Source organism: Giraffa tippelskirchi, chromosome 12, assembly GCF_054371585.1.
Source record: "Giraffa tippelskirchi isolate mGirTip1 chromosome 12, T2T-mGirTip1v1.2.pri, whole genome shotgun sequence".
Taxonomy (NCBI): domain Eukaryota; kingdom Metazoa; phylum Chordata; class Mammalia; order Artiodactyla; family Giraffidae; genus Giraffa; species Giraffa tippelskirchi.
Genome location: NC_137286.1, coordinates 11,809,214 through 11,833,923, shown reverse-complemented (window position 1 = coordinate 11,833,923; position 24,710 = coordinate 11,809,214). Strand labels below are relative to the sequence as shown.

At 41.4% G+C, this 24,710-nt stretch overlaps 2 protein-coding genes across 10 annotated transcripts; one reads left to right on the top strand and one right to left on the bottom strand.

The window, feature by feature from the left end:
- GON7 (GON7 subunit of KEOPS complex) lies at positions 1-8,215 on the bottom strand. Of its 9 annotated transcripts, none has more exons than XR_014070799.1 (7): positions 8,183-8,215; positions 7,946-8,005; positions 7,589-7,799; positions 6,784-7,004; positions 2,480-2,635; positions 749-861; positions 78-417 (listed from the first exon to the last, which is right to left on the bottom strand). XR_014070799.1 is itself a non-coding variant. In XM_081548148.1 (4 exons), exons 1-4 carry the CDS (start codon positions 8,205-8,207, stop codon positions 323-325), a joined length of 552 nt encoding a protein of 183 aa, XP_081404274.1. In that variant the 5' UTR covers positions 8,208-8,215; the 3' UTR covers positions 1-322. The 9 variants fall into 9 exon arrangements, 3 of the variants coding, with proteins under 3 accessions (XP_081404274.1, XP_081404273.1, XP_081404276.1); XR_014070804.1 differs by having other exon boundaries at positions 749-908; positions 2,480-2,624; XR_014070800.1 differs by lacking the exon at positions 2,480-2,635 and having other exon boundaries at positions 1-417.
- Positions 7,213-23,701, top strand: UBR7 (ubiquitin protein ligase E3 component n-recognin 7). The gene is made up of 11 exons (XM_081548141.1): positions 7,213-7,395; positions 9,311-9,444; positions 10,047-10,107; positions 10,981-11,076; positions 12,140-12,193; positions 12,566-12,671; positions 14,692-14,900; positions 15,077-15,226; positions 15,735-15,897; positions 17,501-17,562; positions 21,441-23,701. The coding sequence occupies exons 1-11, from the start codon at positions 7,246-7,248 to the stop codon at positions 21,531-21,533; spliced, it is 1,278 nt and encodes a 425-aa protein (XP_081404267.1). The 5' UTR covers positions 7,213-7,245; the 3' UTR covers positions 21,534-23,701.
- Positions 23,702-24,710: the final 1,009 nt, after the last annotated feature.

Here is a 24,710-nt window from a genome sequence, read left to right as displayed (position 1 = left end):
TGTAGACACCACACAATTTAATCCAATGGGGATTCAAAAAGTATAAAGTAAGAATTCAGTTGCCAACTTACTGGATATTATACATTATTAATGTTTATTTTATCTCCATGATCTGAAACTGACTTCTCACCCAAGAAAAGGGATTCATTTCTAAGCACTTATATCTTTCTTTGATGAAAACAGAAGAAAAGTTTCCTCTTTGACAAAACTGTCCCAGGGGAAAAAAAAAAATTCTTTCCAAATTAGAGCACAAGTCTTCCTTAAATGTCAGTGTGTGGTAAATAAGATATGGTAGCAGTCTTTTAAATTTCATAAAAGCTAGTTAAGATGGTGTTTTTTGCCGTTTTGCAGATGGTCCATCTGAATTAGTTCTGTTATCAGTGTTATTTTCATCTTCTGAATCATCTTCATCATCACCTTTTAAAACAAATATTTGTTGTATGACAATATGTTCAGTGGTTGAAAGAAATATAGATAGTTAAAATGGTTGATAATGAGACTATTTCACTTCAGGGATTAATAAAACAATGCACATATCAAATCAGCAATATGTACAAGTTAAAAAGGCTGCAGGAATTATGATGTTTAAAACCTTTCTTTTCTATCACTTTTTTTTGAGATATAATTCATACACCATAAAATTCACTTTCAAAGCGTACAGATTATTGATTTAGATAGTCACTAGGTTGTGAAACCATCACCACTAATTCTAGAATACATTTCATCTTCTAAGAAAGAAATCTCATACCAATTAGCAGTCAGTTCCCATTCCTGGGTCGGGAAGATCCACTGGAGAAGGGTTACGCTACCCACTTCAGTTTTCCTGGGATTCCCTTGTGGCTCAGTTGGTAAAGAATCCACCTACATTGCAGGAGACCTGGGTTCAATCCCTGGGTTGGGAAGATTCCCTGGAGAAGGGAAAGGGTACCCACTCCAGTATTCTGGCCTGGAGAATTCCATGGATTGTATAGTCCATGTGGTCGCAAAGAGTCGAACACAACTGAGCGAATTTCACTTTCACTTCCCATTCCCCTCAGCCCTTGGTGACTACTAATCTACTTTCTTCATTTAACTTATATGCAGTGTATCATGAGAAACGCTTGGCTGGATGAAGCACAAACTGGAATCAAGACTGCTGTGAGAAATATCAATAACCTCAGATATGCAGATGACACCAACCTTATAGCATAAGGAGAACAGGAACTAAAGAGCCTCTTGATGAAGGTGAAATAGGAGAGTGAAAAAGCTGGCTTAAAACTCAACATTCAAAAAATGAAGATCATGGCATCCAGTCCCATCACTTCATGACAAATAGATGAGGAAACAATGGAAAGTGAGACTTTATTTTCTTGGGCTCCAAAATCACTGCAGATGGTGACTGCAGCCATGAAATTAAAAGATGCTTGTTCCTTGGAAGAAAAGCTATGACAAACCTAGACAGCATATTAAAAAGCAGAGACATCACTTTGACAACAAAGGTCTATAGTCAAAGTGATGGTTTTTCCAGTAGTCATGTATGGATGAAAGAGTTATAAAGAAGGCTGAGTGTCAAAGAATTGATGCTTTTCAACTATGGTGTTGGAGAAGACTCTTGAGAGTCCCTTGGACTGCAAGGAGATCCAACCAGTCAATCCTAAAGGAAATCAACCCTGAATATTCATTGGAAGGACTGATGCTAGGCTCCAATACTCTGGCCACCTTATGCGAAGAGCCGACTTACTGGAAAAGACCCTGATGCCGGGAAAGACAGAAGGCAGGAGAAGGGGATGACAGAGGATGAGATGTTGGATGGCGTCACCAACTCAATGGACATGAGTTTGAGAAAACTCCAGGAGCTGGTGATGGACAGGGAGGCCTGGCATGCTTCGGTCCAAGGAGTCGCAAAGAGCTGGACACGACTGAGTGACTGAACACCAACAACAAAAATCTATTTTCTCACCCCTTAGATTTGTCTGTTCTGGACATTTCATATAAATGAATCAAAATATGTGGCCTTTTGTGTCTGCCTTCTTTCACTTATGCTTTCAAAGTTCATTCACATTGTATAGCACTTATCAGCACTTCATTCTTTTTGTTGCTAAGGAATATTCTACCATATGGACACACGTTTTGTACATCCACTCATAAGATGATGGATATTTGTGTTATTTCTGCTTTTTAGCTATTATCAATAATGCATCTATGAACACGTGTCCATTTGTTTTTATGGGAACATGTTTCCAGCTGTCTTGGGAGAACTTGAGCGGAACTAAGAATCTCTAGGACTAGAACTGTTGGGTTGAACAATAATTTTACATTTAACTTTTCTGAGGAACTATCAAAGTGTTTTCCAAAGAAGGTACCCCATTTTACGTTTCCACCAGCAACGTATGAGGGCTCCAATTTCTTCACATCCTAGTCAAAACATGTGTTACTGTTCTTTGTAATCATAGCCTTCCTGATGGGTATGACATGCTATATCATCGTGGCTTTGATTCACCTTTCTCTAAAAGCCAGTGATGTTCAGCATCTTTTCATGTGCTTATTGGCCCTTTGTATATCTTATTTGGAGCACTGTCTTTTCAAGTTTTCTGCACACCTGGCAACTGGATTGTCTTTTTTGGTCATTATGATTTTTTTTTCAACTGAAATATAACTGACCCACAACACTGTTAGTACCAGGTGTACAACACCATGACTCGATATTTCTGTACATACAAAATGATCACCGTTTGTCATTTTAGTATTGCATTCTATCACTTTTGTAATTTTTACATTTAAAAACCTTTGTACTTGTTAATTGAGATATGATTCATATAAGATAAAATTCATCATTTTAATCTCTATCACTTTTTCTCTTTTTTTCCTGGGCTGCACCACAGGGCATGAGGGATCTTAAGTTCCCCAACCAGGGATCAAAGCCGTGCTTTCTGCAGTGAAAGCATATAGTCTTAACCAGCGGACCACCAAGGAAGTCCCTCTACCACTTTCAACAAAGGAAATTCAAACTGAAACTCTTTGGGGACTTTGTTAAACGTACAAAAGCGTGTCCCCTTATATGAAGATATTACTGACCCACTATTAGCAGAACAGGTAGAAGTTATTTTTCTAGCAAGCCATATTTTAAATGGCTCCACCTATACCTGTCTTTATTCCAATGACAGTATTTTCAACAGTTTACAGAGGATCTTTTGAAGCCAAGAACCAGGACTTCATGCTAATGGAAACAATCTACTGTCTGAAATTCACGTAATATTCTGAATTGGTTCCATCACATTATCTGGCACTATCAAGAAGTAAACAAGATGGAAAGAAAAGGAAAGTACAGTACAGTTTAAGCTCCTCTACAGAGGAGTTACACCTTCACGATCACAGCCCTGCCATAGTGAAGGGCTTGCTGGAGTGAAGCTGTGAGCCACGCTGTGCAGTGTCACCCAAGATGGCAGGGTCACAGTGAAGAATTCTGATAAAACATGGTCCACTGGAGAAGGAAATGCTAATCCACTCCAGTATTCTTGCCTAGAGAACCCCATGGACAGTATGAAAAGGCAAAAAGATGATGCTAGAGGATGGGCCCCCCAGGTTGGAAGGTGTCCAGTATGCTACCGGGGAAGAGCAGAGGGCAATTACTAATAGCCCCAGAAAGAATGAAGCAGCTGGGCTAAAGTGGGAATGATGTGATGCTGTAAAGAACAATACTGCATAGAAACCAGGAAGGTCTGGAAGGTAAATTCGACACAGTCAAGTAGGAAATGAAGAGTGAACATCGACATCTTAGGAATCTGTGAACTAAAATGGATGGGAATGGGTGAATTTAATTCAAATGACCATTATATCTACTACTGTGGTCAAGAATCCTTTGGAAAGAAATGAAGTAGCCCTCATAGTCAACAAAAGAGTCTGAAGTGTAGTACTTGGGTGCAATCTCAAAAACGACAGAATGTTCTCGGTCCGTTTCCAAGGCAAACCAGTCAATATCACAGTAATCCAAGTTGATGTCTCAACCACTGATGCTGAAGAAGCTGAAATTTACTGGTTGTATGAAGACCTACACCTTCTAGAACTAATACCAAAAATGATGTCCTTTTCATCATAGGGGATTGGAATGCAAGAGCAGGAAGTCAAGAGATACCTGGAGAAACAGGCAACTTTGGCCTTGGAGTACAAAATGAAGCAGGGCAAAGGTTAAGAGTATTGTCAAGAGAACATGCTGGTCATAGAAAACACCTTTTTCCAATAACCCAAGAGACGACTCTACACATGGACATCACTAGATGGTCAACACTGAAAACAGATTAATTATGTTCTTTGCAACTTAAGATGGAGAAGCTCCACACAGTCATGATCTGGCACTGACTGTGGCTCATATCATGAACTCCTTATTGTAAAATTCATGCTTAAGTGAAAGAATGTAGGGAAAATCACTAGGCCATTCAAGTATGACCTAAATAAAATCCCTTATGATTATACAGTGGAGGTAACAAATAGATTCAAGGGATTAGATTTGCAGAGAGTGCCTGAAGAACTATGGATGGAGGTTTGTAACACTGTGCAGGAGGCAGTGACCAAAACCATTCCAAAGTAAAAGAAATGCAAGAAGGTAATGTGGTTGTCCAAGGAGGCTTTACAAAGAGCTGAGGAAAGAAGAAAAGTGAAAAGCAAGGGAGAAAGGGAAAGATATACCCTTCTGAATGCAGAGTTCCAAAGAACAGTGAGAGATAAGAAGGCCTTCTTAATGAACAATGCAGAGAAACAGAGAAAACAATAGAATGGGAAAGACAGATTTCTTTAAGAAAACCAGAGATACCAAGGGAACATTTCGTGCAAAGACGGGCACGATAAAAGGACAGAAATGGTAAGGACCTAACAGAAGCAGAAGAGATTAAGAGGTGGCAAGACTACACAGAAAAACTATACAAGAAAAGTCTTAATGACACGGATAACCACAATGGTGTGGTCACTCACCTAGAGCTGGATATCTTGGAGTCTGAAGTCAAGTGGATCTTACTTAGGACTACGAACAAAGCTAATGGAGGTGATGGAACTCCAGCTGAGCTACTTAGAATCTTAAAAGATGATGCTGTTAAAGTGCTACACTCAATATCAGCAAATTTGGAAAACTCAGCAGTGGCCAGAGGACTGGAAAAGGTCAGTTTTTAGTCCGATCACAAAACCGTATGCAGGTCAAGAAGCAACAGTTAGAACTAGACATGAAACAACAAACTTGTTCAAAATTGAGAAAGGAGTATGTCAAAGCTGTATATTGCCACTCTGCTTATTCCGAGCTGGATGAAGCACAAGCTGGAATCAAGAGTGCCAGGAGAAATATCAACAACGTCAGATATGCAGATAATACCACCTTAATGGCAGAAAGTGAAGAGGAACTAAAGAGTCTCTTGATGAAGCTGAAAGAGGAGAGTGAAGAAGCTGGCCTTCATGACAAACAGAAGGGGAAAAAGTGGAAGCAGTGACAGATTTTATTTTCTTGGGCTCCAAAATCACTGCAGACAGTGACTGTAGCCATGAAATTAAAAGACACTTGATCCTGGGAAGGAAAGCTATGACAAACCTAGACAGTGTATTAAAAAGCAGAGACATCACTCTGACGATAAAGGTCTGTCTAGTCAAAGCTATGGTTTTTCCAGTAGTCACGTACAGATGTGAGCGTTGGTCCATAAAGAAGGCTGAGTGCCGAAGAATTGATGCTTTTGAATTGTGGTGCTGGAGACGACTCTTGAGGGTCCTTTGGACAGCAAAGAGATGAAATCTGTTAATCCTAAAGGAAATCAACTCTAAATATTCATTGGGATGGACTGATGCTGAAGCTGAAGCTCCAATAATTTGGCCACCTGATGCAAAGAGCTGACTCACTGGAAAAGACTGATGCTGGGAAAAATTGAGGGCAGAAGGAGAAGGGGGAGATGAAGGATGAGATGGCTGGATGGCACTGCAGTTTAAATGTACATGAATTTGAGCAAACTCTGCAAGACAAAGAAGGACAGAGGAGCCTGGTGTGCTACAGTCCATGGAGTTGCAGAGTTGGACACAACTGAGCGACTGAACCTCAACAATGACAACACCAGAAGTAAGCCCTGATTCCAATATTTAGTTCTTAGGTTCTTCGCCTCAGGATATTCAAGACAAGACTTAAGAATAGAGTTAAATTTTCCGTTTCTGCTTTCAAACTGCACCTACCACACTGGGAAATGAAAGGAGTTCCTGACAGGGAAGCCTTGTTCATCTGAAATCTATTCCAATCTTCAGAACCTGTTCCTATTCTGTAACAGACGGCGGTCTTCCAAACATATTTGTAAGTTCACGCCTGGGAAAATTCCTTTCCATCCTTCTAAGCCCAGCTTAGAAGTCATGCTCTCTCTGAAGCCTTCTTGGGTTCTCTAGGTTTGCAATAGTTACAGAGAAGCCTAAGGTCATTCCTTCTACTCTTTAATAAGAACGTTTGTCTGTCTAACCTCCCACAGAGTTCCACAAGAACAGGAACTGAGTCGCATTCACTTCATTCTTTCTCCAGAGTTCAGCCCAGTGACTGGCACAGGGCCGTAGGCGTTCGGTACGTTTTTTGTGTGACATAAATGAAAAGAGAATCGTGAAAAGCAGTCCTGCTAAATGAGTCCAGGTACAGTCCAAATTTGGCGAAAATAGCTAAAAATTTTCATTTGGAATTCTTCCCCCGAGGCTCACCTTCTCCAAGTTTGTCACTCTACACGGGTTCCCTGAGCAGATTTCCCCCCACTCCGGGCGCCCCTGCCCCCACTCCTGTCGCTCCCAGAACCGTCTGAAGCTCACCATTCAAGGCCTCGTCGGGAACCGCCGTCACCCGGTCCTGTGCTTCCTGCTGTACTTGAGAGCCGAAGAGCTCAGTCACCAGCTCCCTCATCTGAGCCACACCGGACAACAAGCGCTGGAAAGGGTCGGTGACGCCCGTCGCCTCACAGGGCACCCGCAGCTGCTGTCTCTGCCCTTCCAGTCCGATGTACTCGCCCAACAGCTCCATAGCGACCGCTACGCTTCAGGAGCGCGCCACAGTGAGGCGCCACCGGAAACGGAAACCAGCCCGCCGCGGGCGCAGGCGCGGAGAAGGGAGAGGCGTGACTTCCGTTTGTCGGAAGTCGCTCCTCCCCCTTCCTTCGCTCCCCGTCTTTGGGATTGGTGCCTGGCACCGCGGCCCCGCCTCCTCCGGCCCCGCCCCTCGCGGCCGCTTTTCCCGCCTCCGCCGGGGCCGATCGGCGGTCCGGGTGACAGTTGAGGATGGCCGGAGCCGAGGAGTCAGCTGGGCGACAGTCGGAGTTGGAGCCCGTGGTATCGTTGGTCGATGTACTTGAGGAGGACGAGGAGCTGGAGAATGAGGCTTGCGCCGTCCTGGGCGGCAGTGACTCGGAGAAGTGCTCCTACTCGCAGGTGGGCGCGCGGCCCGGGCCTCGCCTTCCCCAGGCTCCCCTGAACCTCCCCTTCCCCACCCGCCATACCCGCTCACGTCCCGCCGGCCGCGGCCGGCACCCCGTGGTGGTCCGGCGCAGCTGTTCGTCGTAGGCTTCCTCATCCCAGGCCCAGGTGCCCTTTTACCCTTAGTCTCCTGAGCCCCCTTCCTAACCTGTGGCCAGCGGGACGCCCCTCCTTTCCCGATTTTCCTCTGTCCGGCGCTCGACGTTTCTCCGGTTTTGGGCCCAGAGCGGCTGCTCTTTCCTTCCTTCCTCGTCTCTCCTCGGTGCCCCGGCCGCTTTTCACCAAAGCAACCCCGTGACCTCTCACATCCAGAGCATCTTTGTCTCTACTTGTCCCATCTTCAGAGTATTTGCTGGGTACTAAACGGGAGAGTCAAAGCAAAGTTAAAGGAGAGAGCTCTGGATTTGAAAATCTCTCCGCGTAGGCTGGACTCCTGGACAGCTGGTTCCTCTGCAATTTAGTTTGACAAGTGCTAGCTGGTTTTTTGGCGAGAGGAAGCAAGTACCATGTCTGTCTGCAGTCGGCCCCCCAGGGGGATAGACCGGAACCCGAACAGCTGGTGGCACTGGCAAAGGAAAGGAGGGGAGGAGAGATGGCATTCAGAAGATGGTGGGAACAAGGACTGGAGGGGGTGTGACGTAGTGTTTGGTGACTCATCCTATGTTTCTAGGTTCAAAAATGGAGAAAGGTGGGTAGAAGAAAACTAATGAGAGATGATACTTGATAGGAAGAAGAAGGTTACCTTCTAGGCCGGTGGAGTGGAACATTGCAGGATGGGGAGAGACGTGGGGTCTTTATGTGGTGGCCTGAGATCACAATACCAGTTGTCATCAATGACCAGTTGAGTTTACACTGCAAAGTGGTTAGATTTTTTTTAATACACCTGGTATCAGAGGTATTTAATGTTGGCTGATATTTTAAAACCTTTGGTCGCCACTAAAACAACTTTTTCTCTGCTTGCCTTTTTTAAAAAAGCCTGTACGTAAGTTATTTTTGAAACGTAGTTAGATTTTTAAAACAGACTTCCTTAAAAATTTTTTTGTATTGCTGTAAAATATGTGGAAAAGTGCAGAAACCATGTATAAGTCTTGGGAAAGCAAAACCGAAAACACATACGGGTACATACCACCCAGATCAAGAAATAGAACATTACCAGCATCACAGAAGCTTTCCTGGGACTCCCTTCCTCCCAAAGGTGGCAGCCATTATCAGGATTTGCTTTTCTTTCAACTTTTTATTTTGAAACATTTAAAGTCTACAGTTAAATTGAAAAAACAATATTATGAACACCTGTGTACCTTCACATATATTCACTTTTTAACATTTTACCACATTTGTTTTATCTTTTACTTCTTCACTGTAATATACTTTGTTTTTTTTTTCCTGAACCAGTTGAAAATAAATTTCAGACCATGACACTTCAACTCTAAATATGTCAGCATACATCTAAAAATCAAAGGGATTCATTTAATGCACTGGTTTTTTCTTTGGTGGAATCACAAGCATTTCCCGAAATTAAAGTATGATTATTCCTTACATAAGCTTACACACATTCTCCTGTATTTTCATATATTAAAATAGTTAAGCAGACTGGCTTATTCACAGCTGACTGAAAATGTTAACTTCTATACTTTGAGAAAAAGTTATATGAAACATGTATATGAAACCTGCAACAGTGTTTTGGTATTCTATTGTATATGCTTTTTTATTAGTCTCAGTGGTTTTTTACAGGAAGATCTTTACAACAGATAATTATTACCACAGATACCACTGATTTCAGTTATTTCTCAGATCGTAGTATAGGCATTAGGTCACTCTGCCAGTGTTTCATCAGTTTTCTGTCTTTTTCCATTTGGGGGCTGTCTTTTAGGGTTCAGTAAAGAGACAAGCACTGTATGCCTGTAGTACCTGCACTCCAGAGGGAGAAGAACCAGCAGGAATTTGCCTGGCTTGCAGTTATGAATGTCATGGAAGTCATAAGCTATTTGAGCTATACACAAAAAGGTAAAATGGTCAGAGATTGATACCGGATGCTTTTCAAATGTTTAGATTCTTTTCCAGTTGCACTTTTTTTCTTAATCCTGTTTTTGCATTCAAAGTAGTTGTACCCTGGTAAAATTTAATGCAACTGTTTTATACAATATAATCAGAAAGAACAGTTTTTCCAGGGGACCTTTTAAAATATAATTATGGGGCAAACTCAAACTACTCCTGCTGTTCTGCCACTGTTTTATGTGTGTGTGTGTGAGATACAGATATTTGTCTTTATGCATGTTAATTTCTTGGAGAAGGAAATGGCAATCCACTCCAGTAATCTTGCCTGGAGAATTCCATGGACAGGGGAGCCTAGTGGGCTACGGTCCATGGGATCGCAAAGAGTCAGACATGATTGGGCACACAGCACACACATGTTAGTTTATAGAACTATTAAATCTTTTATTGTAATGTGCTTGGGAAAATTGCAGATTGGATACATGAACAATAACCAAGTCCACTTTTTAGATCCTAGAAGCCAGTTGAAAGGAAAGAGGCTATGATATGAATGTAAAGAGTAGTCTTTAGATTTAGAAGAAAAATTAAAATTGGCTCTTCCTCCTTTCTTTCAGAAATTTTCGTTGTGATTGTGGAAACAGCAAGTTTAAAAATTTGGAATGCAAATTATTTCCTGTAAGTAAGCACAGTAAACGATAAATGCATGAAAAGTAGCTAAGATTGGTATTTGTCCTAGGGGATAAAAACCAAGAATTTTCAAAAAGGAAGTTCTATGCTTCTTCTTTGCAAATGAGCAAATCAATGTTAGACTGTACCCCATTTTTTACTAAGTAAGTAACCTGTTCAGAGCCTCCCTATAGATTGTAATTAATATGAAAGGTTTTGGGGGTAGTGTTCTAAAGTGATTCAGGTTTAATTGTGTTGATTGTGCTCATGCTCTAAGGCTTTTTAAAGAAAAGGGTATGACTTTTAAAACTGAATAAATAAAACTGGGCAATAATGAGCATGGGTTATGTGCATTCAGAAGTTTTTCACTGCTTTTTGGATAGTAAAGACTATCTTCTACAATAACTTTCAGTGAAATAACAAAAATGAAACAGAAAATAAGGGACTTTACAGTATTCAATCATAATTGCTAAAATTGTTATGCTCTTTCCCTCCTTCAAAGATTATTTTTAGACAACTTCTTTGCCTACTTATCACCTCCTAATAATTTTGGGGGCTTTGACTATCACAGCTGTGCATTAAGAAATATTTTGAAATTCTAGACCAGTGTCAGCTTCCATAGGTTGATAGTTAATATTTATGATTCATTCTCTCCCAATTGGTACAAAGAAGCTATAGAAAATAAATTTTATATTTTCCTTGTATCCTGGAGAAAGTATTACTTTATAGGATGAATTTTTTCCCTTGTACTTTGAAGACTAGCTTCCAGGGGAGGGAGGGGGTACAGGTATTTAGTGCACAAATTTATTGAATGCATAAATTCCATGATGCATTAAATTATAAAGTTAGGCCATATTTTATATTGAAATCAATATCTTTCAGGACAAAGCAAAGATAAATTCTGGCAATAAGTACAATGACAACTTTTTTGGATTGTACTGTGTTTGCAAGAGACCTTACCCTGATCCTGAAGATGAGGTAAGAGATTTGGAGGTCAGCACCAGGACTGTGTCATCTCCAGCCTTCACTCCCCAGCCTCTTGTCATATTTGGCCCTTTAGCTGTTCAGCAGGGATTTGGGGATTGTGGAAGTATTCTAGATTTATCCCTTCTTATGACTCTGACCTGAAGCTGCAAGTAGTACAGAGCCCAACTATTTTTCTCTTTCTTACATCATGAGAAATAATGGACATGTCTTTGTCAAGGCCAGAACTTTTTTCCTTCCTCCCTCCCTTTGCCTGCTTATTTGCTCCTTTTCTCTGAACACTTTCCAGAAAATGACCTTCAACTTCTTGCATTCCTGGAAGGAAAGAAAATAGGGTGCACAAACTGGATTCTCTTAAAAACTTCAGTTAGAGGTGTATGCAAAATTTTAAAAGAATTTTTATTCTTCCTCATTCCTGTACCTTCTTACCTCCCAGACATAACCACTGTTAACACTTTTGGTGTATATATTTTTAGACCTTTTTCTGTGCACGTATAAGTGAGTGAATGTATGCTTTAATTTCTAGTTTCCTTTTCCTTTGGCAAAGGCGAAATTCTATTAATTCACTGTGCAACTTGCTACAATTTACATTACCTCCCTGGGCCTGGGTTTATGTGTGAAATGAAAATATATTACTTATTCATAAAGTTTTGTGGGAATCAGATAGTAAGTAACTGATATGAAAGTTTTGATAATTCTCACAAAGTTCTTATCTCAATGTAATCCTTTTGTAACCCCAGTTCATGGAAAAAGAACTTCTTTGACCCCTTGAATTGCTGTTTTTTCCCTGTCTCCTTGACTTCTTGCATGTGGATAGTGGCCTTACAGAATTGGTAGAGAATTATTTAATATCTGATTCTAGTGTGTGCCAGATTTACTTTGATATTCCAGAGTTCATCGTCAATCAATTCAGTCTCTCAGTCATGTCTGACTCTTTGCAACCCCATGGACTGCAGCACACCAGGCTTCCCTGGAGAAGGGAATGGCAGTGTTCTTGCCTTGAGAACCCCATGAATTCACTGTAATGATTAACAAACAAATTGCTTTTCTATGTTAGATTCCAGATGAGATGATCCAGTGTATAGTCTGTGAAGACTGGTTCCATGGAAGGGTAAGGAGAGCTTTGACCTTTTAAACCCATTGTCTTTACAAAAAGAAAACATCTTGTCTTTTTTTTTTTTTAATATTTATTTATTTGGCTAAGTCTGATCTTAGTTGTGGCATATGGAATCTAGTCTCCTAACCAGGGACTAAACCAAGGCCCTTGGCATTGGAAACACAGAGTCTTAGCCACTGGGTCACCAGGGAAGTCCCAAAAAGATCTTGTCTTTTGGAATTAAATTATATTTCACATTATCACTACTCTTCTAAAAAGTACTATAGAAATATGATCAGTGTACTATTGCAATATTTTATCAAATAATGAACTTTTTGGACAGCTTGGTGATCACAAGGAAAATAACTTGGTTTTCTGTGTTCACAGCATCTTGGTGCCATTCCCCCTGAGAGTGGGGATTTCCAAGAGATGGTGTGCCAGGCTTGCATGAAGCGCTGTTCTTTCTTGTGGGCTTATGCTGCACAGCTGGCAGGTAAGAGTCTCTGTGGAGTTGGCATGCCTCCAACATGGGCTGTATGTTCAGTACAATACAGTTCAGTACAGTTTGTTCAGTATCTAAGTTTTAGCAACTATGTTTTTCACTGTGTACTTTTACTTTATTTTATGTGGTTTGTTTTTAAACTTTTTATTTTGTATCGGGGAATGGCTGACTAACAAACAATTCTGTGATAGTTTGGGTGAACAGCAAAGGGATTCAGCCATTCATATGCATGTATCCATTCTCCCCCAAACACCCCCAAACATGTATCCATATTCCCCCAAACACCCTCAAACTCTCCTCCCATCCAGGCTGCCACATAACATTGAGCAGAGTTCCATGTTGCTAACATGGAACTATTTTTAAGGGACTCTAAGGTATAGAAAAAAGTGTAAGATCTATTCCTTCTCCGCAAGGTGCTTATAGATAGATTGGGAGACTGCCAAGAACCAATTTGTACTAAAACGGCATGATGCAGAATATGGATGAGGCCAGAATTGGAGAAAATGGATGAAGCAGTTTTTAAGGGGATTTTGAAAGATAACAGAACCCAAACAAGTTGTTCTCAAATATAAGACATGCTATTGGTCGAGGAGGGGGTGGTGACAGTTTGTCCTCTGATGCTTTTACTGTACTCTAAGAAATTGACCCCAAACCACTCATTAGTAATGAATGTTCTTAAGGTGTGAAATACTTTATTTTACTCTTAATGCTATATGTGTTTATTTTTTAAATGGTAGTAATTCATAGTTTATGTTGTTCTGGCCTCATAATTTCTTACCCTTCTCACCTTTAGGGAACACTTCACTATACAAACCCCAAGCAGCATCCTATATTTTTGTTTTGTTTCAAAGTTCTTGTACTTGGTGTGTCCTTTTTCTGTTCATATGCTTTTGTGTGTGTGTGTTTTAAAAATTTATTTACTTTTAATTGAAAGATAATTGCTTTATAATCACTGTGTTGGTTTCTACCATACATCAGCACAAATCAGCCTGTTCATATCCTTTTCAATTACATCTCACTTTCTGCTGGACCTGAATCTTTTTCTCATTTACTGGATTTTCTTAACCATTCCCCTCTGCCCCCTCTTCATTTCCTTCCCTGTCAGCAGATGGCCTCATTTTCTAATAAACTGAAAAGCCATCCTGCAGCGTGAGTTCCCTTGTCATTTCTCTGCTCTCTGTCTGTCATTTCTGTCTCTACAAGCGTCCTTTCTAATTTCCTCCTCGCATAAAGAAAAGCCGTTGTTTTTGCAAAACTACCCTTCTCCTGTGTTTGCAGCTAAATCTCTTCCTATTGCCTCTTGCTTCTTGTGGTGTCCCTGGGTCTTTAACATCTATAGTATTTTCCTTTCTAATTTACATATAAAATGTTTAAGTAGTGATTGATACATTTTTTTTAGCTCTTTTTTCCAGATGTTTTTTTTTTTTCTGTTCTTGGTTCACATTTTATTTTTTTACTAGAGTGTAATTACTTGACAATGTTGTGTTAATTTCTGCTGTACAATGAAGTGAGTCAGCTATGAGTGCCTCTACAGTGTCTATTGCACGTGCATGCGTACTCAGTTGCTCAGTCATGTCCGACTCTTTGTGATCCCACAGATTGTAGCCTGCCAGCCTCTGTTCATGGGGTTTTCCAGGCAAGAATACTGGAGTGGGTTGCCATTTCCTCCTCCAGGGGATCTTCCTGACCTCGAAATCGAACCTGCATCTCCTGTATCTTGTGCATTGGCAGACAGATTCTTGACCACTGATCCATATATATCCCTTCCCTCTTGACCCCCACTTCCCACCAGTGATTAATATTTTTAAATTATCTGTTATTTGACATTTTAGAATAGGCAGGCTTAACCTAAAAAAGTATTATTTCCTTTCTCATTATTCAAGAGATTAAGCTTAACTCTCTCCTTTTCCAGATTCTGAAGTAGTTTTTAATCAAAGTAAGTGATTTCATTGTCTCACTTGTGTGTGGATCTGTGTGTGTGTGTGTGTGTGTGTTTTCATTGAACCTACAGTAACCAAAGTAACTACTGAAGATGATGAGTTGGTGCTGAATGTTGATGGAGTAGGTGATCAAGAATCTCTCAAAACTGAAAATGGAGCTCATCAAGATAACGCACTCGAAGAGGATGTGCCAGAACATGGAAAGGCTACTGTGAAGGAAGTTAAAGCAGAGCAGACAAACGAACCATGTACCAGCTCTGGTTCTGAATCTGATCTCCAGGTAACAAAATGAAATCTGAGCTGTAAAAGAAATAAAACGTAAGCAAAATTAATTTTGTAAGCTATATAGCTTTGGATTTCAGTTGTACCTTTTGCCTAAAAAAAATCCTTTTACAAAATCTAAACTTTGAAAATGATGATAGTTTAAAATCACCACACTTCAAAACTTAATTTCAGAAAGCATTGCAGAATCAACATCTCAACATAGAATCACAGTCTGGCTGCAAACTTCAGGAGCTTAAAGCTAAGCAGTTTATAAGGAAAGACACTGCCACCTATTGGCCCCTGAACTGGCGTAGCAAGCTGTGTACCTGCCAAGACTGCATGGTAAGTACCTGATCATGTTCAGCATTAAGTGTTTTGTGGACTGATGCCTAAAATAAGAACACCTGAAAAGTTTATTTATGAAATTGATATTAGAGTATAGGGAACGTAAGTTTTTTTTATGTTAAGCAAATTTATGAATTAGTGTTTGCAGTCTGAATGTTTATGGAAGCAATTAAGAATGATGGAAAATACTTCTTACTTATCTTCATTTCAGTGGAAAATAGCTTTTCTATATCATAGAATTACTTGGAAACACAAATTTCTTGAAAGTTACAGTAAGTTGGTTTTTAAATAAAAATCTCTTAGATCATGCAGCATCTACTGGAACTTGGGAGATTTCTAAGAGAGATTTGGGAAGAAAGAAGAAATCCTTCAAGCAACTCTGCTGAAAGCCTGGGATTTTTCTGGATATTAGAAAAATTGAACAAATTTTTGGTGATTCTCATGAGGTCGACTTTCTGAGAATGACATACAGTTCTAATGGGGAAACTGGTTTTATTTTTTAAAGAAAATGTATGGCGATCTAGATGTCCTGTTCCTGACAGATGAATGTGACACAGTTCTGGCTTATGAAAACAAAGGCAAGGTTGACCAGGCGACTGACAGGAGAGACCCTCTAATGGACACCCTTAACAGCATGAACAGAGTCCAGCAAGTGGAGCTTATTTGTGGTAAATACTGTTTGTGAAAACTCATAAAGTTCATGAAGTTTCCTTCACTATTAAAAAAATTACATATAGACGGAGGACAACTAAAAATGGTTTAAATTTGGAATTGTATAGTAAGCCTCACTTAATACTTGCTTGATTGTAACATTGCTGAATATTTAGCTACTATTTCCATTGAGTCAGGGTTAAATGCTAGAATAATTGCATGCTTGAGAAGCCATAACATGCTATTTTGATTAAGGGTAGATGTATAAGTACAGAATAAGAGGAAATCAATTTTTTTTCCATCCATTGAAATAATTTTCGTTGAACGTTACATGCCATCTTTTTGACAGTTCTTGAGATGCTTCAGTGGTTCACAGGAAACCACTAGAGGGGAAAATATTCCCAAACCCTTAATTGCAGGCTTTTACATTTTTTCCCCCAGCATGCCCAACTTATTTTAGTGATTTCTGTCCTAGACGGTTTCTACTCGGATGCCACCACTTTTGTACCCCTTTTTTGACAGTGGTTATTTCTGTCTTGCATATGTAACTATTTGATTAGTTTCGTTTTGCCTTTATTAGACTAAAAGCTTTTTGGGGATAGAGGCTATAACTTGAGGGATATCCCTCAAGTTCCCATGTATATAATACAAATTGTTAAGTGAATGAGTTTTATTTATTTATTTTTTATGTGAATGAGTTTTAAAACTTAATGTTTGACAAGTCCAAGATACTTTAGCACTAGAATTACAGACAGATGGGAAACCTTTTAAAAAATTCTCAGCTACAGCGACAGATTTTATTTTCTTGGGCTCCAAAAACACTGCAGACGGTGTCTGCAGCCATAAAATTAAAAGACGCTTGCCTTGGCAGAAAAGCTATGACAAACCTAGACAGCGTATTTCAAAGTGGAGACTTGACTTTGCTGACAAAGGTTTGTATAGTCAAAGCTATGGTTTTTCCAGTAGTCATGTATGGATGTGAGAGTTGGACCATAAAGCAGGCTGAGTGTCAAAGAATTGATGCTTTCGAATCATGGTGCTGTAGAAGACTCTTGAGAGTCTCTTGGACTGCAAGGAGATCAAACTAGTCAATCCTAAAGGAAATCAACCCTGAATATTCATTGGGAGGACTGATGCTGAAGCCCCAATACTTTGGCCAGCTGATGCGAAGAGCCAACTCGTGGGAAAAGACCCTGATGCTGGGAAAGATTGAGGGCAAGAGGAGAGGGGGCAACAGAGGATGAGGTGGTTGGATGGCATCACTGACTCAATGGACATGAGTTTGAGCAAGCTCCGGGAGATAGTGAAGGACAGGGAAGCCTGCCGTGCAGTTCATGGGGTTGCAAAGGGTTGGATAAGACTTAGCAACTAAACAACAGCCTTTTTGGGAGTGGGAGTATCTGTTCCTCGAGGGTTTATTTAATGAAAAAGGGTTCCCAGATGTCAAAGTGAAGGAATTTGGGAGAAATTGAGAACAGATTTCTATGCAGATTTCACTTGAAGAAAAATGTAGATTAAACTATTAACATACTCAAATGTTAATGGTCAGGAAATCTTTTGTTCCTAAATGCAAATGGATTGTCTAAAGTTTATGTCCTTTTCTTTGTTGTTTTGCTTTAGAATACAATGACTTGAAGACCGAACTTAAAGACTATCTCAAGAGATTTGCTGATGAAGGCACAGTAAGTAGAGTTAACTACTTAACTCTAAAGTTTCTTTTTTTTGAAGTGCAGTTGATTTACAGTTTTCTGTTAGTTTCAAGTGTACAGCATAATAATTCAATATTTTTGTAGATTATACTCCTTTTAAAATCATTATAAAATATTAGCTATATTCCCTTGTGCTTACAATATACCCTTGTAGCTTGTTTTATGCCTTGTACTTAGTGCCTCTTAACCTCCCCTGACGTGCCCTCTCCCACCCCTCTCCCCACTGGTAACCACTGGTTTGATCTCTGTGTCTGTGATTGTGTTTCTCTTTTGTTACATTGATTTCTTTGTTGTGTTTTTTATAGATTCCACAAATAAGTGATAACATATAGTATTTGTCTTTCTCAGTCTGACTTATTTCACTAAACATAATAATACCCTCCAGGTCCATCTGTGTTGTTGCAAATAGGAGAATTTCATTCTTTTTCAAAGCTAATATTCCATGGTGTGTGAGTGTATACATACATACAACAGCTTCTTTAACTCTTCATCTCTTGATGGACACTTCAAGGTGTTGCTTGAAGTGGTTGCTTCCATATCTTGGTTATTATAAATAATGCTGCTGTGAACATTGGGGTGCAGTATCTTTTTGAATTAGTGTTTTTGTTTTCTTTGGATATACACCTGTGTGCTGTGCTGTGCTGAGTTGCTTCAGTTGGGTCCAACTCTTTGAGACCCCATGGACTGTAGCCGGCCAGGCTATTCTGTCCCTGGGGAGTCTCCAGGTAAGAATACTGGAGTGGGTTGCCATGCCCTCCTCCAGGGCATCTTCCCAACCCAGGTATCAAACCCAGGTCTTCTGCATTGCAGGCTGATTCTTTACTGTCTAAGCCACCAGGGAAACCTGGATATATACCTAGAAGTAATTAACTGGATCATATGGTGGTTCTGTTTCTTTTTTTGAGGGGCCTCCATACTATTTTCCATAGTTCATTTTCTCTGATGAAAAAGACGACTGAGAGCGTCATACAGGTAGAGGGAAGGGAAATGGATGGTAGTGACACTCCACCAGACGAGCCGCATTAGGAGTCCTGCCCAAGCCCCCAGATGAGGGACCTACAGTAACCAAAGTAACTACTGAAGATGATGAGTTGGTGCTGAATGTTGATGGAGTAGGTGATCAAGAAGTTCTCAAAACTGAAAATGGAGCTCATCAAGATAACGCACTCGAAGAGGATGTGCCAGAACATGGAAAGGCTACTGTGAAGGAAGTTAGAGCAGACAAACGAACTATGTACCAGCTCTAGTTCTGAATCTGATGAGGGACGGAACAGTTACCCGGGATCTTGAGAGGGCAGTTGTGGCTTAGGAGGGCCCATTGGACTGGATTTTTATCCAGAGTATTCATATCTGTCTTCAACATATGGGTCTTTGTTATCACTGGAGCCATTCTTAATGAGTCTGAGGTAATTTTTAAATCCTATGTGATGATTTGAAAGACAGAAAAAATATTTTTTATTGTTTGTTTTCAACATTTCTAACTAGATCTTTACGAACAAACACCTTAAGCTGTCATAAAGCTTGTCTGCTTTGGTTGTATTTGCCCATAATATGGTCTGTTTTTTGTTTCCTTTTTTTTCTTTCTCTTTTTCATAATAAGGTCTAGATGTTGTCAAATAATGGCCTGCTCTTTATTCAATGTTTATGTCTGACTTAAAAAAAAAACTTAGAAACTACACATTTTCTGAGACAAACCAATAAAATGATTTATTATAGGACCCAAGTATTATTAGGGCTTCTCCAGTGGCTCAGCAGTAAAGAACTGGCCTGCCAATACAGGAGATGTAGGTTCGATCCCTGGGTCAGGATGATCCCCGGGAGAAGGAAATGGCAACCCACTCCAGTATTCTTGCCTGGAGAATCCCATGGACAGAGGAGCCTGGCAGGCTACAGTCCGTGGGGTCGCAGAAGAGTTTGGACACAACTTAGTGACTTAATAAACATTTATTCTTTAACATTTCTACTCTTTATGTTGGCTGTGACCATTTGAGGATGTCTGGAAACTAAAAATGACACACTGTACGGTTTGTGGGCTCTTAGGTCTCCTCCTACTATATCTTTGCCAGAGAAATGGTTTCCTTGCGTTGCCTTTCAGTGTTTAATGTTTGTGATCCAAGCAAGGACAGAGCCTTCACGTTGTAACTGCCTAGTACCCTACCTATTAGCAATTGTAAGTGGACATTCCCAAGCCCAGTACCTCAGAGCTCTGAGCTGCGGTGACCTCAGTGTGTGTTAGCGGTCTCCATCTTGAGTCTGTGAGGGGTTCTCACTCCCACTGGTTGACCTCCAGCTTATTCTCAATGCCTGTGAGGCCAGTGTCAGCTCCCAGTCTGGTAGGATACTGACAAAATGTGAACTTCTTTCAAGGATTAGTCAGTATCTTACCCAGGGAGTTATTCAAGGCTTTGCCACTTGGGGATGTTCGCACTCTCACTCCTGGGGCGAGGAGAGGGAGGTTTTCACTTTACACACAAGTATTTGTCTTCTCTTTCTCCTTCTTCCTCCCTGCATTCCAGTGCTTTCTTTTTCTCTTTCCCTCTCAGTGCCTCACCTTAATTTCCTCATAATAATAAGAATATGTTACAAAATTAAAATCATGTTGGTAACAGTGTGTTTCCTTTGTAATTAAACATCTCATCAGGACTTCCCTGGTGGTCCAGTGGTTAAGACTCCGCTCCCAAAGCAGGAGACATGGTTTTATCCCTGGTCAGTCCCTGGTCAGTCGGAGAACTAGGATCCTGATAAATTAGTAAAAAATAAAACCCACATTAACAAACCTGTCAATTGTGGCACAAACTCACTTGGAGTAAGCAGAAACTCCTTCCAGGTCATCCTGGTTTACTTTTTTTTATCCATATTCCCCCTTATTTTCTTATTTTTAATGTTCTATTTTGCTGATATCATGAACATTTTTGTGTGATGTTCTAATCCTTTTTCTAATAAAATACAAGATAAATTTCTCATTGTTATTGTATAACATGGATATTCCATTGACTGAGAGTACTGCTTCCATAGTTTTGCCGATTATTTTTCTGTTTATATAACAAGTGTCTTTAATTTTGGACTCCTGAAAGAGGGAAGAATTTGGGGGGTTCTTCTTTTTTTTAAGTATAAAGGAGAGAGCACAAGTGTCAAAAAAGCCACCTTTGTTTGCTGGGGTGCTTGTGCAGACCTGAGGGACATTCCCAGGTCAGCCATGTCTTGAGGGAGCACAGTGGCCTCAGGAGACCTCGGGGCCCTCGGTGTTCATGCTGGTTCTGTCACTTCTCTTTTCAGCTGCCAGTATTCATAGAGAGCCTACTCTGAGCCAGGCAGGGCTTTTACAGGCATTATGTCTCGTCTGCTCTTCAAATGGCCCTATTAGATGGTTACTGCTTTCATCTCTCCCTTTTTAAAAAAAATAATTATGTATTTGGCTGCATTGGATCTCAGTTGCGTTCTGTGGGATCTTTCCTTGCCATGCACGGGCTCTCTAGCTGTGGCGCTCAGGCCTAGTTGTTGGACAGTATGTGGAGTCTTAGTTCCTCGGCCAGGGATTGAACCCACATCCCCTGCACTGCAAGACAGATCCCTAACCTACTGGACCACATGGAAGTCCCCCTTTCATCTCATTTCAATGAGGAACCCAAGGGTGGCGGTGGAACCCACACTTGACACCAGTGTGCTGTGTGCCTACTATGCGACTCTGACCCAGCCAGTCTCTGAGCCTGGATGAGCTCGTCTGTGCAGCAGAGATAGGATAACTAGGCACTAAAATAACCCTCATCACCGATGTTGTTGGACTTGACTGTGACTGTTACAGCTCTTCTGTAATGTGGCTGCCTTTCCTAATCTTTGCTTTCCATCCACAGGTGGTTAAGAGAGAGGACATCCAGCAGTTCTTTGAAGAATTTCAGTCAAAAAAGAGAAGAAGAGTGGACGGGATGCAGTATTATTGCAGCTAGAGAGGAGTGTGGCGCCTTCTATCCAGGCCTAGGAAGACCCACTTCCTGTTCCAGGAATAAAAGAGGCCGCCTCCTCCTCCAGCCTTGAGCTTCCTTCACTCTCCTTAACGACAGTAGCCACAATGTTTATGCTGATTTCACAACCAGCATTCTTCTTTCTGACTCAGCTAAATGCAACTCATTCCACAGACTTGAGTCCCCCCACCCCCACCCCCAGTCTAGCCAGGGTTATTTGTTCAGAAGTTTCAAGAAGTTTGATTTGGTTTTGAAAAAGTAAACTCGTCTTTTTTTAACCCCCCTAATGATCTGTTCTTTTAACTCCCAAGTGTGTCTACTCTGCCACAGCTTCTGTCTTCCAGGACCTGCTTTGAGGAGCGTTGCAAAAGCCTTCCTGTCAGCTCCACAGGTCCCCTCACCCTTCTGATCGTGGTGCCTTGGGTCAAAGCTTCTTCAAGCCTGGTCTGCTTCTTTCCCTTGTCCCTGTTTTCTGAGGTTTGGTCATGGCCTAGAAGGGTTCTCAGAACTTGCTTCATCTAGGCTGAACCTCCAGAGTTAGCCAGGACTGCAGCTTTTTGGTCTAGACGTGTGTCACAGGCAAGGAGGTGGGCTGATGGCAGGATTGAGGAAGCCTACCTTTGTTACAAATTTTACTAATAAATTTAAAGTGAAAATGTCATTCACAAATCTACTGACACTAGAATATTTGAATTTCAGTACTGTAGTGCTCACAGGGCTTCCTGGAGAAAATCTGCCATTATATCAAGACTAGTCCCTCTCTGCTGCCTAGAAAACAGACCGGGTACTACCCTGTGAAATCTTGGTGGTTTACAAAGTCCTCTGAGTTTCTTTATATTATCAGGGATATTCATAAGCATATATTAAGAATAGACCTATTTTGATATTGTTCTGTTAAGAAAATGTTATTAGAACCCCAGTAAATTATTTCCCCCTTAAATCTGTGCTGAAGAAAAAACATACTGGCTTAGCCTACTTGTAAGGAGCAGGGGCAGTGAGTGCCCTGTTTTGGGAGAGGCAGACTGTGGAAGAGATCCCAAACAAGGCCCTAGGCCGCGCAGATAATGAGCTTTAAGTAAAGCAGAGTCCCTAATGTCAGTCCGCAGCTGAGTCCCTAATGACTGTGAGATCTTCTTTCGAAGAACCTCGTGGGATGTTGTATAAAAGCCCATATTTGAGGGGATGTCCTTTCAGTTGGTTTGAAGTGTCTTTAAAGCCCCTCAGTCTGTGTGGAAAACACCTTTCAATAAACAGGAGCCCTCAGTTGCTCTTTCCCTCTGGAGGAGCATGGTCTTTCCTGATGGTCGACGACACACTTTGAGGTGTGTGACTATAAGCATTTGAGGCTTTGGGGCCACAAGTGTATATTAATATTTTTTGTGTGTCCAGCAGTCACAAGTACCCACCGATCCATGAGTATGGTGAACTCGGCCTACAGAAGGCAAAGGCCTTCAAGAAATAGTGCAGTTCATGTTTTTCTGCCTCAGACCTCCTAATTACAGATCCTCGGGAAGAGTGATGTGTGGAGTGGGAAGATTTCGTGGCCACAGGAGAGGCGTGTGTGCTCTGAGCTGGCCTTGTGGAAGGCTGAAGTGGCCAGGGCCAGAGCTCCGGGCATCTCCGCGAGGGCCGCCACTCCCGGCTTGGGAGCTCTCTGTTCCAAGCCTGAGGATTTTTGAACCCCTCTCTGCAAGGTGATACTAGTTGTGCACCATTACGGCCTGAAAGGCTCTATCTTCTCAGGCATATGATTTAACCACCGGAAGGTTCCTTCCTTCTTACAGCAGGTCAGGCCCAAGTCTCGGCATCACTGTGCAGCACCACACAAACCCCCAGTGCTGAAGGGCTTGTTTTAGGAAAGGCACTGTTCCTCTCACATTAACCAGGAAACCTCTTTTTTTTTTAAACCTGTTGTTCACAACTAGTTTTCTTATTGACTGTATTGGACCGTCTCTTCTTGTAGAGACTGATTTTGGCCAACATGTGGCAGTTGATATTAATGCATGTTTTATGCAAAACAAGAATACGATATTAGTTACTTTTAAGGAGTTCTGGCATTGTATGTGCATTTTTGTAGAATTGTTACTGGACTTATAATTACATACTTAACTCTAATCAGGTTTCTGTAAAAATTTAAATAAATCAATTGAAAATAGTGGCTGTTCAGATTGTTTCTAGTCACATTTAAATGTATATGGCCTCCGTTTGCAGAAACAGGAACCATGTGAGTCCATGCAGCAGCTCCATCCACCCTGGGGCCTGCTCCCATGGAGGGGCTGGCTCCTGTCTCCCCAGCACCGTGTGGCCTGATCCCAGGACACACACACACATATGACTTGATCCCAGGACACATACACACACCCCAGATCTCAGGTCTTGCCAGCAGAGCTCCTTCACACATGGGTGCACACGCATGTATACACACCCGGCTTTATAACACCTCTGAGGAGTGTGCACACACACATATACGCACAGCTCTACAACACCTCTGAGGAACACACACACACCCCTGACTACAACACCTCTGAGGAACACACACACACAACTTGGCTTTACAACACCTCTGGGGAACACACATACCCACACCCCACTTTACAACACCTCTGAGGAGAGGGTCCATAATTCCCTAGGTGAACAGAGAACAAAGAGATGGGCGAGGGTTGTGATGAATTGCAATGTGCTCAGGTCTTGCTCTGTACATGGGAGAGAGCCAGGAGCCCACAGGCCAAGGAAGAGATGCAGTCTACCTCCATCATAGCCATTATTTCAAAAGTAAATGTGAGGACTAACCAAGAAGCCAGTGAAGAGGCCCATCTGTGGCCTTCCGCCAGCTCTTGCTTCCTTGGAAATGATTCACAGTTGCAGTCATCACCTGTGATGAGTTAAGCACAGGTGAATAAAGTGCTCTCCATAGCCCTGGAGCTGCTCTCATTGGTGAACACAGGATTATAGAACCATCCATGCCAGGAAAACAGTGCACCGCCCAGCTCCCTGAAAGGACCCTAGTGCAGCAGAAGAAAATTGAAAGAGCAATCCAAGTGATAACCGGACCTTGGCAGGGGCCTAGTTCAGCTCCCACAGAAGGTGAGTGTGTGCTGAGAACGTGGGAAGCACAGGAAACATGGAAATCAACCCAGCAGAGCCCCCAGGAGCCAGTGAGGC